This window comes from Ictidomys tridecemlineatus, chromosome 9 (assembly GCF_052094955.1).
Source record: "Ictidomys tridecemlineatus isolate mIctTri1 chromosome 9, mIctTri1.hap1, whole genome shotgun sequence".
NCBI lineage: Eukaryota > Metazoa > Chordata > Mammalia > Rodentia > Sciuridae > Ictidomys > Ictidomys tridecemlineatus.
The window spans coordinates 3,194,370-3,208,720 of NC_135485.1; the positions used below are offsets into that span (position 1 = coordinate 3,194,370).

Consider the following 14,351-nt stretch of genomic DNA (forward strand, 5'->3'; position numbering starts at 1 on the left):
TTGGGAAGATCCCACAATGAAGTCACTTTTCATTTGTTTCTCCATCTGGCTGCAAAGCAAACCCACTTCTGGGCTGCATTTGGAGGTGCGGAGAGGAAAAGGCAGCCTGAAGCTTTGGTGAGAGGATGTGATCATTCCCACCCAGAGCAGGGCTCTGGGCTCTGGTGCTGCCTGCTGTCGGCCCCCCGGGCCTTGACCTGCAGGGTTTCCCGAGCTAGTCTTCCAGAGCGAACACAACCTTCCTGGCCAGGCCCCGGGTGAGCCCACAACATCTCGCTGCTGTCTACACAGCAATTTGTGGGAATCCTCGTCCGTGCAGGGAGGGTCTGTGCCTCCTGAGGTGTGGTGTGGGTGGGTGTGCCAATGGCTCGCAGGCTACTCCCTTCTTGCTGGAACCCAGGATGTGCTGAGACCCTGGGAGGCACGGGGGCCTCGCCTTGCCTGGGTGTCAGGTGACGAGGCCAGGCTGGAAATGAAATTCAAGACAGTGATTGACATGATGTTGACAGACAAGGCCTGGAGAGGGGCGTCCCTGGGGGCTTCTCCAAGGAGGAACCTCTATCCAAGTCCAGGGGTGAGCTTGGTCGTCTAGGAGATGGGGCATCTGATGACCCAGGAGGCGAGGGCCTGTTGTGGTGGCCCATGGGCAGCTGCATCTGGCCATGTGTTTTGTGCTTGGCCCTGGACTCTTGGCCTCTGGGGGCAACGACTGATTCAGGAGGCTGGTGCCCGAGGCCCCCACTCCTCTTCAGAAGGACACAGGTGCGTCCTGGCTGTTCTCCGTGGCTCTGGTCTGTATCTGGGCAAGCTGGTGCCTCAGTCTCCACATCTGTAAATGACAATAGGGTCCTCAGAGATGACACAAAACTCGTGGTCTGCTGCAGAGTGGCACCAGGACACAGTGGCCCTGGTCCTCCCTCGCCAGCCTCACCTGCCATGGCCCAGGGGCGTCCTCTCAGGTGGAGTTCCACACCACCCTCTATCCCTGCCCTCTGCCCCAGGCCACTGTGGTGATGGCCATCCCACTGGGGCTCAGACCACACCTGGCCATCATGGAGGGTTCCTCTGCCCCATGTAAGCAGCCTCTATCCCTCACAGCCCCTTCTCCCCCCAGCCTCAAACCCTGCATCAGCCTGGCCTGCCCTGTCCCCATACCAGGGGATGGCCCAGCTCTCCCTCTCTGCCCGGACTCACTTCCAGGGATCTCGGTGCCTTCCCAACCAAGCCATGTGTGTTTCAGGACCAGCGCCCCTGACTTTGAAGGAATGTAAGGGCCGAGATGCAGAGAGGCGCCTGGGCCTTGTCCTGGGCGCTGACCATGAAAGGAAAGTCCTTGCCCACAGGTCACCAGGTTCGTGTTCAGGAAGCCGCGCCCGGCCTAGCCCATGCAGCAGAACATTCCAGCCACCGGGACTGGTTGGGCTTGTGGGCTGAGCAGGGGCTCACGTATTCCGTGGATGTTTATGAAACCCAGATTTCCGTTTACTGCCCGATCTTTAGTGACCTTCTTTGTGTTGCCAGGAACAGAACCCCAAATTTATAACCTGGTGCCCACAGGAAAGCAGAGTTTGGCTTTGGATGCCCCCTGGAGCTCAAATGGCCAGAGATCTAGGGCTGCCCTCTCCATCACAACCACCCATGCCCCATACGTGGTTAGGATACTCTCAGAAGGGTGGGAGTGGGTGGTTCCCTCACTGGTCTCCAGGAGCCTGGGGACTCTGAGCACCCTCCCCTGCCTCCTATCACCTGCCTGTGGCCCTGGGTGTGCCCCCTGGCAGACCCAGCAGCCTTGACATCTTGACACTACTGCACTCCCAAGAGCCCAGAATCCAAAGGAGGAGAGCCAGGGTCATGCAGCAGGAGAGAGTGGTGCTACCTTTAAGTGATCCCCAGCCACGCCGGCAGGGCCGGTGGCCGTCCCCGGGAAGGACAGCAGGCCAGTGAAGCATCCTAGAGGTTCCAGGGGCCCTTCCGCTTAGAGAGCACCACGCCCTCTTGGCTCCCCAGAGCCACAGAGCCACCAAGTCATTCCCATGCAGCCTGTTTTCTGTCGCTATGGCAACACACCTGCGTGTGTTCTGTTTGCAGTGCTGGGGGCTGGGAAGTCCAAGCATGTTGTAGTGGCATCCCTTGGCATCTGGTGAGTCCTCAGGGGACATCATGACCTGGCTGAGGGCGTCCCATGTCAAGAGCAGCAAGCCGCTAGCTCAGTCTCTTCCTCTTCTCATAAAGCTCCTAATGCCACCGTGAGGCCCCACATGCACGTCCTCATCTGACCAGCATCACCACCCAAAGGCTCCTCCAAAGCCCACCCACATAGGAATCTGGGGGTTCAGCTACAGGGAGTTTTAGGGACACACTCATACCATGCACCTGCCTAGCTGACCATGGCCTGCTCGAGGTCCAGGGGAGCACTAGACCCAGTGGGGTGTGGCAGTCCCCAGGCAGGGGCTATGGGGAAAGGCTTGTGCCGCCAGGGAGGGCCTGGACCCAGAGTCACCGCCTGGACCTGCCTGTGAGCAGCATAAAGGACCTCAACTGGGGGGTGTGGGGGCTCCCAAGGGTTCCCACATGCCTATGGGGATGGGCAGGGGTCATTCAGGACGTCCCATGGTGTGCCTCCTGCACCTGCACCCACCAAGTGCTAGCTGTTCTGAGTTCCTTCTAGTGGATTCCTCTTTCTCCCCTGTGTTGGGGAAGGAATCCATGGTAAGTGCTGTATCACTGAGCATAATCCCAGCCCTGCAAGGGACAGTTGAAGGGTCCTGTCTGACTGCTAGGCTGTCCAGGGACTTCTGGTGTCCCTGAGGCCCTGCAGGCCCACTACACCCCCTCTGCCAGGTCTTCTCACAGAGCAGCTGCCGCACTTTTCTATATAAATCATCTGACTTGAAAAACAAATTCTTGCCCGTTTCCTTTACTTGCCGAGGGCCCTACCCAGAGAGGGTTTTTAGTAAACTGTTGAATGAATGAGATTGAATGAAATACACATGAGAACAGGCAGCTGAGCCTTGCAGGAGTTGAAGGCACACACCGTTCTGTTTCAGTAACAACAATTATAATAATAACCATCATTTACTGCGCCCTAGTCTCGAGCTTGAAAGGTCTGACTGGTATTTCCCACTTAACACTTTAGCTAGCAATCCTCAGGGGCCTGCAATGTGCCTGGGAGGACAAGCAAACCCAGCAGAGAGGACAAGCAAGTGGCCTGGGTTGGCACCTGGTCCTGAGCAATATGACCACATGGAGCACTTGATTCAAATCGAATTCCCTGAGGGCCAGCCTCGGCGGGAAGCCGGAGAAGAAGCCTGGGTCGGCCCTGCCCTTGCCACTGCTTGCTGGGTGACTTTGGGCAGGACCTCGATAGGTGCAGGTCCTGCCCATGAAAAAATCCGCCACAGGAGCCTGGTCCTTTCCGGCTGAGAACTCCGAGCCTGCCTTGCTTGAAGGTTCCTGCTCAGAGAGGCAGGCAGCTCCCCAGGAGCCTGGGGCCGTCCCACAACCCACCTGGGCCACCCAGCCCACCCCTGACTCACAGAGACCCTGCAAGGGGTGTGGGGTATCCTGTGCCATCCTCCCCAGCCCATGGGGGCAATCACAGTCCCCTGCCTCTGGAGACACAGGGGTTGATGCTTCTGTGGAGGGGGCCACTGAGAACGTCTCAAGGGGGCAGGTAGGAGCAGGGCAGGTGCCAGCTTGCCTCAGGGGCTAGGGAGGGTGTGGCATCCTCCTCCCTCTTCCTCCTCTTGGTTTCCTCAGCAGGCGTCTGTGGAGTGCCTGCTGTGTCCCCAGGTGAGGTTCTGTGAATGACAACAGTGCATGCTGTGGAGGACGCTGACCTCAGCTCACTCTGGGCATGCGTGAGCTCACAGTGCTCAGACTGTCCTACTAGACGCATGCTGTTGCAGCCAAGGACAAGGTGCCCATGGAGCAGGTGGAGAGGTCCCCAACAGGCCCGTGGCCCAGGGCCACTCCCACCTTCTGTTGTTGCGGGTGGGGGGGTGGGGGAGTCCTTCATTCCCGGGCTTCATATTAGCCCTGATGCACACAAAGGGAAGGGGCTAACTCAAGGTCACATGATGGAGGGGCCAGGGGGCAGTGCTGGAGCTTATGGCCCTATCCCTAGGTTCTGGGGGGGATAGGGGCCTCTGGGCCTGGTCCTCTTTTGAAGTAAATGGATGCTGCTGAGAGTGGGAGGAATTTCTGTTCCTGCCTCAGCATTCCATCCAGAGTCCCAATTCTCTGTGTACAACTCTCTCCATGGCATCTCCAAACAGCCCTGGCTGGTCCACGCAGAATGCCCTTGGCCCCTCCTCCCCACGCAGTAGCTGGTCCTGGAGGTTCCCCCTCCGGGCAGGCCTTGCTCTGCTTTCGCTCAGCCTGTCTCCTCCAGGCTCTCTGTGGCCTGCCTATGGTCGCTTCAGGCACCCAGAAGGGTCCACCTGCGCCTCCCTATTCCCTGACTCTCTTTCCTGTCCTGCATCCACGCCCTGCACTGGGCGCCTGACTTTAAGGAAGGGAGCCGGTCACCATGGGGGCTGCGCTGGTGTGTGTGTGTGTGTGGGGGGGCTCAACCCGGCAGGACGTGCCGGCTGCCCAGCGTGCAGCCCAGAACCCGGGCGCCAGGCAGACAGAAGCCTGCAACGCGTGGCGAGGCTGCGGGTAGCTTTCCTCTGGAGTCGGAAAGCCTGCGTTCGAACCCCATGTTTGCCTCGCTCAGAGAGGCAAAGCCGGCCGGCGCCCGCCTCCGCTTCCCCGCTGTCAACTGGGAACGCCGGCAGGTTGGCCCAAAGGCCGCCCACGACTCCAGACCTGCCCCGGGCTCGCTTTCTTCTGCGCGGCCCTGCTCGCGGCTCCGGGGCTCCCAAGAGCCACCACCCGGCGGACACCCCCCCAGGCGTCGGTGACAGCTCTGCAGAGCCTGAAGAGCGATTGCGGGCAGCCGCCGCGGTTGTCTCCGGGCTGCGCCTGCGCGAGCCGCGGAGCCTGCCGCGACTTGTAGTCCGCGCGACCCGCGGCCGCGGTGCGGAGGCGGGCGGCGGGGGCGCGGCGCCTACACTTCCCAGGGTGCGCCCCGCCCGCGGAGCGGCACGGGGCGGGGCCTCCCGGAGGGGCGGGGCGGGAGGGGCGGGACCGGCGCGCGGAGGGGCTGCGGCGGCGCTGCGGGGCGGGCGCAGACTGTGTGTGGAGACGTCCGGCCGGCAGGCGCGCGGAGGATCGCGCGGGCGCGGCCCCTGCGGGCGCGGCCCCTGCGGGCGGGAGTGTCGGGCGGCCGCAGCCCAGGGACCGCCCGACTCTTGACTGCTGCCGAGATGAGTACAGGTGAGTGAAGGGGACCGAGGTAACGGCAAGTCCCCGAGCTATACCCCGGTGCCGCGAGGGCTGGGTGACATTCTAAGGTTGCACCTGCAGCGTAAGGGGTAATCGCCCAGCGGCTCCACCCAACTTTTGCTCCAGGGTTTTGCAGCCCTCACGCAGACCCTTACCCCCGCGCCCGGGGCGCTGAGCTCTGCGGCGCGCGCCGAGCATCCCCTTCTCTCCGCGCCGGCCCGGGTGGCTGCGCAGGGTTATCTGGTAGGTGTCACTCCTTTGCTTCTCTCATGGTGTCTTAGGTTTTTCAGGCTACAGAAAGCAGAATTTTCCGGAGAGGGGCTCAGAGCTATTTCGCAGTTCTAGTCACCAGGCGAGGTGCGATGACAGCCGGGCTTTGCAGCAGGGGGCGCCGCCCTTGCGCTGCTCCTGCAGCGCCTGGGTGGGGGGCGTCGGAGCCCTTGGCTTGCTGGGGCAGACCCCGAGTCCGCTTGTGTGTCAGGCCCTGTTCCATCTCTGTGCCTCCTCTCTGCAGCCCTTGGCCGCGTAAGTCCCAGGCTTGCTCTCCTGCCGCTCCCACCCACCGGAATCTGACAGCCTCTGCTGTGCTGAAAAACCCCACGCCCAGCAGCTCGTGGGTGCTGTATGCTGTTGGGGAAACTGGGGCCCAGAGCCCAGAGGCCTTGGTTGGAGGTTGTTTGAAGCCCCGTCGAAGATGCACCCTTCTGAAAGCCTCCTGGGGCGTGTGATGTGACGACTGGTGCCTACAAGCCCAGGCGGGGAGGGGCTGTCGCTCCGATTTTTCAGGGTGCATCTCGAGGTTCACTGGCCTTGAGTCACTTGGGCTACCGAAGCTGGGCTGAGTCAGGATTCGAACTCAGGGCTCCCTGACTTCTGTGCGATTTCCTCCAAGCCTGTCTTGCTACTGACTGCAGTATGGCCCTTGGCCATGGTGCAGAAACCAAGGGGTACAGCTGCATTCCCCAGGGGAGATCAGAGGGGAAGGAATGACCATGTAGTGACAGCTCATTGTGGGCTTGGGGCTGGGGGGGCAGGGTAGGGAAAATGCTTCCAGGACCCCCTTTCAGGGGAGACTGTCCCCTCCCCCATACCTAACCCTGGACGGAAGGACTGCTCCTGTGGGCACTGAGAGCAAGTGGCAGGCTGCCGGAGGCGGAATCCTTTGGAAGAGAATTTCTGAAATGGCCAACCTGTTATCTGGAGGTGGCTGGGGAGGAGGCACCCTAAGTCTTGGCAGGACCTCCAGACATTTATCTAATGGCAGGTGGGGATAATGCCTGGATGCGTACTGGGTAATTTCATGCTTTTTGTGACCATAATTGATACCTCTGGTCCCTCCTGTAATCAGAAGCCCTTGGAAGGAGCATGTGCACCGCCGCTCCCACCCCCATGTTTGTGGTTGTTGTCCCTGGAGAAGACCAGCCAGGAGTGTGGGCGAGGAGCCTGGGTTTAACTGTATGCACCTGGTGGCCTTGGCACTGGGGGTGCCTTCGGGAGCATGGCTGAGTGACTTGGAAGTGTGTAGCCCTGGTTGCTGGGGGTAGGGACATGGTACAAGTAAGAAACTGCACACAGAGGGCCTTCAGGAGCTTAGTGGTCACTGCTGGTTGGCCAAGCCCGCCTCGGCCCTCCTGAGTTCCCTTTGGAGGGGGAGTGCGGGTTCTCTCCTGTCTACCTGTTGCTCACACCTAGTGCTGGCCTAGCTGATTACACACCCATCACAGGGGAGAATGGACAGAGTGGGCCCTACACTGGCACATGGACTCCTATATCCACCACTGTGTCCATCTAACAGGGCAGAAGCTGCCACACACAACAGGGCAGGCTTCCCTGTGGCCCTCCCAGGGCTCTGGGCTAACAGGGGTGGTGGGGCAGCAGCTGCTCAGATGGGCAAGGTGACCAGAGCCCATGGCAGCCTGTGCAGCCTTCCTGGGCCAGGATCCCCCTTCCTACAGGCCACCAGGACTATGTGTGACTTTGATCTGAGCACCCAGGCACCTCTGAGCTGGCCCTGGTGTGGCATGCAGCTGTCTTCCTTGCCTGTGGATTTCCAGGGGCAGGGACATTGTTTGGACAGTGCCGTGGCAATATGCAAAGAGATGGCTCAGTATCAGGCCTGGGTCCAAGTCCAGAACCCGCTGGGGGGCTCCTGTGCCTTGGTGTCCCCAGTGATACAGTGAATGCCTTCAGCCCTGGCACAGCCCACATGGTGAGCCTACAGGTGACGACAGTGTGGTGGCACCTTTGTCACACAGTCATAATGGGCCAGGTGGGGCAGGAAAGATACCTCAGCTGGAATGGGATGGGGACCCAGTGCCAGCACTGCCCCTGTGGGTACTGTAAGGCCCATGGTGCCTCTGAGCTTCAGTGTACCCCTTGGGCAGCTCCAGTCTGGCAGGTAGGATTACCCAGGTGGGCAGAGGTCCGTGGTGTTGACTTGTTGGCATAACAAAGTGCCCCGTGCCACACAGTGTAAATGGCAAACTTACTTTTTGACAATGCCAGAACACAAAGACTGCAGTCGCAGTTTGTCAGGGTTGGTTCCTCTTCTCCTTGGCTTACAGATGGCCTCTTCTCCCTGGGTCCTCACACAGCCATCCCTCTGTGTCTGTGTCCTGGTCTCCCCTTCTTGTGAGGACACCTGTCAGACTGGATGAAGACCCACCCTAGGGACCTCCCTTTATCTTGACCAAGAGTCCTCACACAGTCACATTCTGAGGTGCTGGGGACTAGGACATCAACTTATGGATTTGGGGGTACACAATTCAGCCCACAATAGGGGTGCAGGGCCAGGTGGAGGGCCTGGGAGCCTGGCTCAGCTGTCTTGTGCTGTGCTGGAGAGGACCAAGGATGCTCCAGGCCACATCCACCCACCTGCCCAAGGGGAACTGAGGCCTGAAGAAGGAAAGAAATCATCCAGAGGCACGGAGAGGAGGTGACCGAGCTGGACCTGCGCCAGTGTGGCCAGTGTGGGCCAGGGCTCGGAGCAGAGACCCACACTCACCTAACCCAGGAGTGGACCATGATAGAGCCGCAGAGAGGTACACCTCAGTATAACTAGTAACAGCAAAATGCTGGAAACCACCGAGCTGTGGGAGAGAGTTGGACTTAGCCATTCCCTCGTTTCCTGAGTGTCCTGTGGAGGCCTCACTCCAGCCCTGGGGTTCTACCCACAAAGACAGACAAAAACCAGACCTCTCCTGACACTACACCTGGTGGGCATGGGAGGCATCTATAATCAACAAAGTAGTTTGCTACTTTCTAGAATCAATTTTGAGTTTGATGGACTCTTGGAAATTTAGCCTAACTGTTCCAGAAAAGGGAGCGTCCCCTGCCACATGCAGAAGCCACCTGTTCCTCCCCTGGGCTCTCAGCACTGTGGTTTGGGAGCGCTCTGAGCTGGTGAGGGACAGCAAGGCCAGGAAGGGGCCTATCTCATCACTCCTTTAATAGAGCCGCCGGTCAGGGCCAGCAGACTGCAGTTGCTGGCACTCGCAGCTGCTGGGTGTCTGGACTGCTGGCTCCGTGCCCACTGGGCCTAGAGTTCCCTGCAGTGCCCAGCCCCTCCCTTGCGCTCCCTGGTAGGCCCCCAGCTCCCCTGGACTTGGCAGGCCCTGTCCCCAGGCTGCTGTTCTCGGGCTCACATCTGGGCTCTGCTGCCCACCTGTTGCTCATCCAGCCCCTCTGGGCTTCCGTCCAGGGCCACCTCCCCTGGGTCTTGGAGAGTTGCAGGGCAGGGGTACAGGTGCTCAGCAGCCTCTGCCAGGCCTGGGTGGAGGCTCAAACCACAGTTGAAACAGCTGCAGTGGGAGGTGGGCCGTGCTCAGCAGAGGCTCAGTGCTCTGGTGGTGATGCATGGGTCTGTCTGGCCGTCGGGGGACCAGCAGGGGGTCAGCCAAGGCCGCACCCCGGGCTCCAGGTGTACACGGTTGCCCAGGCCTGGGAAGCCGAGGCTGCTGGTGTCTGGCAGAGCAACCTCAGTGCTGTGGCCTCTGCTTACTCAAGTGTCCCCATTGCCACCTGGCAGGTGTGTCTCGGGTGTCGGGCAGCACCCAGGTGGGATGGGCTGAGTAAGCCTGGGCCCTGGCCAGACCTCATACATGCCTTCTCCAAGGATCCTCTCACGGCCTCCCGGGACATTGTGGTGGCCCCACTTTTAGGTGGAAAAATCCATGCCCGGGAGGTCCCATCCGTCACCTGGCGTCAAGGATCTGTAAGGGGTGGAGGCCAGGTTGGAACCCCTGGGCCTGGCTCAGCCTGGCTGTGGCTCCCTGCCTGAGCGGGGCTCTAACTGTCATCCCCTTCCGGCTTCAGCTGTAGCCGTGGCACCTCGTCAATGTGTGGCCCCCCATGGTGCTCCTTGGTGGGGGTGCACACTGCTCCTCAGGGAGCCACCAGCACCCTTCCTGTTTCCTAGGACTGCACCCCGCCAGGAAGGCAGAACCAGGCTGGTCTCCCGCCACCTCCCCCGCCTCCACAGGGTGGCTGCTGGGTCATCATGTGGCCCGGGGACCACGCAGAGACAGCTCAGACAGGGAGGGATTCACCACATTGGGCTCCTGTTGGCCTCCATGACCGTCACCCTTGGGTCCCAGCACTGGCCGCCTCACCTGGGGTCCTCAGGTCCCCTGGGTCCTGCTCTGGCTGAAAGGCAGCAGTCCCAAGGCCTGGGCCTCTCCTCGATCCCACAGCCCAACTCACCTGGGGGTCCCAGGCTCCACCCCCACCCTGCCTGGACCTCCAAGTGGCCTTGGCTAAGTCATCTTCCCTCCCTGTGTCTGAGTGTACCCTTCTGTGAGGACAGGGCCATCCTGGGGCGTGACCCCCATTCCTCTGGGCTGGAAGCTGACATCAGCTCAGGGAGCTTGCTTTCCCGTCCGACGGGGAGCCACAGGGCTCTGACCTGGCGCTGAGGCTCCCTGGTGAGGGGAGGCACCTGTCCCTCCACACCTGAGCAGGAGCGCAGTGGCCGGCTCTTGGCCTCAGTGAGGACCAGCAGGTGGGCTCACTTTGGCTCTGTTCTGGTCGGCAAGCAGCTGGCCCTGTGGGCGTCAGGGCTGGTCCTGTGGCTTCCCACCCTGGTGGTGCCCAGGCGGGGTGAGTGGGTGTGTGAGACGCAGGAGTGTTAGGGACAGTGCCGCGGTGGCCTCATGCTGAAGATGCCCGAGGACAAGGGCAGCTTGCTGGCACGGAATGTGGTGGCTTCTTGGTCCCCGCCCAGGCTCCCTTTCCTGCTGTGGGTGGTGTCCACTCAGCCCGGTGTGTCCCTGCCCTTTGCCTCAGTTTCCCCCTGAATGCCTGCTTTGGGGACTGCTGAGTGGGGGTCAAGGGTCTGGGCCTAGCAGGCACCAGGAAGCCGGCAGGAAGTCCAGTGCCAGGGCCAGCGCCCTCGTTCACTAGGAGACGGCCCTGAAGGGGCAGTGTGCCAGGTCCTCTGTGGATTGCTTACCCCTGGGCTGGAAAGACAGCTCGTCCTCCTCTCCCCGGTCACTCCCGGCCCAGCCTTACGCGGCCTGTTTACACCTCCCTGCTCTCCCGGGAGCTGCCCGGCTCCAGGGGCATGCGCAGCACTGTCCTTGGTGTCCCGGTGAGGCGTGGTGCTTTGCGTCATTGTCTCCTGAGCCCAGCTCACCGCAGGCAATGACAGTGGCCACCCTCCCTCTGCACGGAGCGCACGCTGTGTATCTGGGCTTCAGGTTCTTCATGCTTAGGAGCAGGGGCTGCAAGATGACCCGCAATCACTCCAGCCAGCGGGCCAAGGAACCAGTGTGGGTCACTGCCACAGCCACGGCAGGACTCCTCTCCTGCTGGTGTCTGTCCTCAGGGTGGGGCGGGGCCTTGTGCTCACATCCCTCCTGAGAGCCACACAGACTACCTCATCTAGAGGTGCCACCTGTCGGGGGAAGATGGATGGCACTGGGTCTTTCTCCGTAGGCCCTGTCCCTCTAGGGCAGAGGGCTGGTCTGGAAGCACGGAGCCCCACTTCCTGCCCTGCATGGGGCTGGGCGAGCTCCTGGTGCTGGGGAGGCTGCAACCCCAGAAGCAAAGGGAGGTGCCATCTGCAGGCTAGGAGGTGCCAGTGTGCTGGCTTGAGAGGTGGGACAGGGTGGGGTCACTGTGAAGCTGCCACGCCCCAGGGGCTCCCATTGGCCCAGATATGGTGTGGCCTCAGCCTGGGTCCAGGCCTCCCATTTCAGCCATTGGCAGCCCCCTGGGGGCTCAGGGCTGTTCCAGGTGCTCCTGCAGACCCCAGCAGACTACCCGTACCCTGAGCTGGACGCCCATACTCATCTGGAGTCCTCCTCCTCCTCCTCCCGAGTCCTGCCAGTGCTCTGCAAGGACTGTGAAGATTTCCAGTGCTCAGGGCCTCGGGGGCCACTCGGGGCTCAGAGGACTTGCTCCTGGTCCTGCGGCTGTGTGTCCTGGGGCTGTGGGCTGCCCTCTCCTGAATGCCTCCTTTCAGGTGTGTGGGGGCTGGAGGTGGTCCCCCAGAACGGTCTGTATGTTTCCTTACTTGGAAAACTGATCTGTCCATGTGACCACATTAAGACCTCAGCGCGGGGACCTTACTCTGCGTTACTTAAGCGAGCCTGGAATGTAATCACGACGTCGTCGTTGGTGAGCGGCTGTGGTCAGAGCAGACTGAGCTCTGGGGACAGAAGCAGAGCTGGGCGAGGAGCCGCTGAGCTGTGGGCTCTGTGGATGGCAAGGGCTGGAGCCGAGGGGCCAGGCAGCCAGGCGAGGAGGGGGCCTGCGAAGGCCAGCACGGCGGCACGTCAGCACCTGGAGGTGCGGGTCGGCCTTCTACCCCAGAGCGGAGGAGACTGCCACCGTAAGCCACCACATCTGAGGTAGCCACCACGTGGAGTGTGGTGGCTTCTTGGTCCCCACCCAAGAAATGGCTCCCAGCCCACTTTCCCAGGGCCACCACTGGGGACGGGGAGGCCAACTGAAGATCGTCCCGAGCCCCTGGTTCCAAGCCCTCATTGTGTCCACGACAAGTCATCTTGGCCACCTGACCACACTTGGAGCCCAGGGGTCTGCGGAGCTCCAATTGGACCCCCCTGCAGGCTCCTGCCCACCCCTGTCTCCAGGCCTTGCCGCCCGGCTCCCTGATGGGTCCCCGGGTCTCATGGAGCGTAGATAGCCCTAGCCAGTACCAGGGGTCAACAGAGAGCCAGGAGGCCAGGGACCAGCCGGACGCATGTCCTGGGACAGGCATGTCCCCTGAGGGCCAGGCTGTCCTCAAGGGCCCTCCAGCTCTTGGTCGTGTGGGTCAGTGGGGGCTTGGGGCAGCAGGACTGTGCTGGACAGGCTGGGAGTGGGCATGTGCACTGGGGCCCGCCCTCCGGGGCTCTGCACCACCTACTTCAGGAGAAGCAGCGTCTGTGGTTCTAGAAGTGGGTCCTGTGTGCTGAGCTCCGTCCTCGACGTAGTAAAGGTGACAGGGACACCAGGAAGGCTCTGTCCCCTCCTGGGGAGGGCAACATGGATGGGCAGGTCATGTGTGTCACCAGAACCAGGCAGAGGACAGAAAGGGCAAAGCAGGAGGAGTGCCTTTCACCTGGCTCCAGGGAGGGCTTCCTGGAGGAGGAAGCTGGGCCCAAGGCCGAGGCCTGAGTGTGAGCAGAGCCTGGGCGCCTGAGTGTGAGCAGAGTCTGGGCGCCTGAGTGTGAGCAGAGCCTGAAGGGGCCGGAGTGTGAGCAGAGCCCGGGCCCCTGAGTGTGAGCAGAGCCCGGGGGCCTGAGTGTGAGCAGAGCCCGGGCCCCTGAGTGTGAGCAGAGCCTGGAGGGGCCTGAGTGTGAGCAGAGCCTGGAGGGGCCTGAGTGTGAGCATAGCCCGGGGGCCTGAGTGTGAGCAGAGCCTGGAGGGGCCTGAGTGTGAGCAGAGCCTGGAGAGGCCTGAGTGTGAGCAGAGCCCGGGGGCCTGAGTGTGAGCAGAGCCTGGAGGGGCCTGAGTGTGAGCAGAGCCTGGAGGGGCCTGAGTGTGAGCAGAGCCTGGAGAGGCCTGAGTGTGAGCAGAGCCTGGAGGGGCCTGAGTGTGAGCACAGCCCGGGGGCCTGAGTGTGAGCACAGCCCGGGGGCCTGAGTGTGAGCATAGCCCGGGGGCCTGAGTGTGAGCATAGCCCGGGGGCCTGAGTGTGAGCACAGCCCGGGGGCCTGAGTGTGAGCAGAGCCTGGAGGGGCCTGAGTGTGAGCACAGCCCGGGGGCCTGAGTGTGAGCAGAGCCTGGAGGGGCCTGAGTGTGAGCAGAGCCCGGGGGCCTGAGTGTGAGCAGAGCCTGGAGGGGCCTGAGTGTGAGCATAGCCCGGGGGCCTGAGTGTGAGCAGAGCCTGGAGGGGCCTGAGTGTGAGCAGAGCCTGGAGAGGCCTGAGTGTGAGCAGAGCCCGGGGGCCTGAGTGTGAGCAGAGCCTGGAGGGGCCTGAGTGTGAGCAGAGCCTGGAGGGGCCTGAGTGTGAGCATAGCCCGGGGGCCTGAGTGTGAGCAGAGCCTGGAGGGGCCTGAGTGTGAGCAGAGCCCGGGGGCCTGAGTGTGAGTAGAGCCCGGGGGCCTGAGTGTGAGCATAGCCCGGGGGCCTGAGTGTGAGCAGAGCCTGGAGAGGCCTGAGTGTGAGCAGAGCCTGGAGGGGCCTGAGTGTGAGCAGAGCCCAGGGGCCTGAGTGTGAGCAGAGCCTGGAGGGGCCTGAGTGTGAGCAGAGCCTGGAGGGGCCTAGTGTGAGCACAGCCCGGGGGCCTGAGTATGAGCAGAGCCCGGGGGCCTGAGTGTGAGCAGAGCCTGGAGGGGCCTGAGTGTGAGCAGAGCCTGGAGAGGCCTGAGTGTGAGCAGAGCCTGGAGGGGCCTGAGTGTGAGCAGAGCCTGGAGGGGCCTAGTGTGAGCAGAGCCTGGAGGGGCCTGAGTGTGAGTAGAGCCTGGAGGGGCCTGAGTGTGAGCACAGCCCGGGGGCCTGAGTGTGAGCAGAGCCTGGAGGGGCCTGAGTGTGAGCAGAGCCCGGGGGCCTGAGTGTGAGCACAGCCTGGAGGG

General features: G+C 62.1%; 1 protein-coding gene and 1 long non-coding RNA gene across 18 annotated transcripts in view; one reads left to right on the forward strand and one right to left on the reverse strand.

Annotated features, from left to right (window-relative positions):
• Positions 1-487: 487 nt before the first annotated feature.
• On the reverse strand, positions 488-5,100 carry LOC144366585 (uncharacterized). Its single transcript, XR_013425651.1, has 2 exons — positions 2,068-5,100; positions 488-829 (listed from the first exon to the last, which is right to left on the reverse strand). It is a non-coding gene; the product is annotated as an uncharacterized LOC144366585 (long non-coding RNA).
• A 33-nt stretch (positions 5,101-5,133) lies between these two features.
• The window catches only part of Ablim2 (actin binding LIM protein family member 2), a 135,598-nt gene continuing 126,380 nt past the window's right edge, over positions 5,134-14,351 (forward strand). For all 17 annotated transcript variants that reach the window (XM_078020950.1, XM_078020952.1, XM_078020955.1 and 14 more), the window contains exon 1: positions 5,134-5,322. In XM_078020950.1, the coding sequence (XP_077877076.1) occupies positions 5,313-5,322 (10 nt within the window). In that variant the 5' untranslated portion in view covers positions 5,134-5,312. The remainder of the gene's footprint in view (positions 5,323-14,351) is intronic.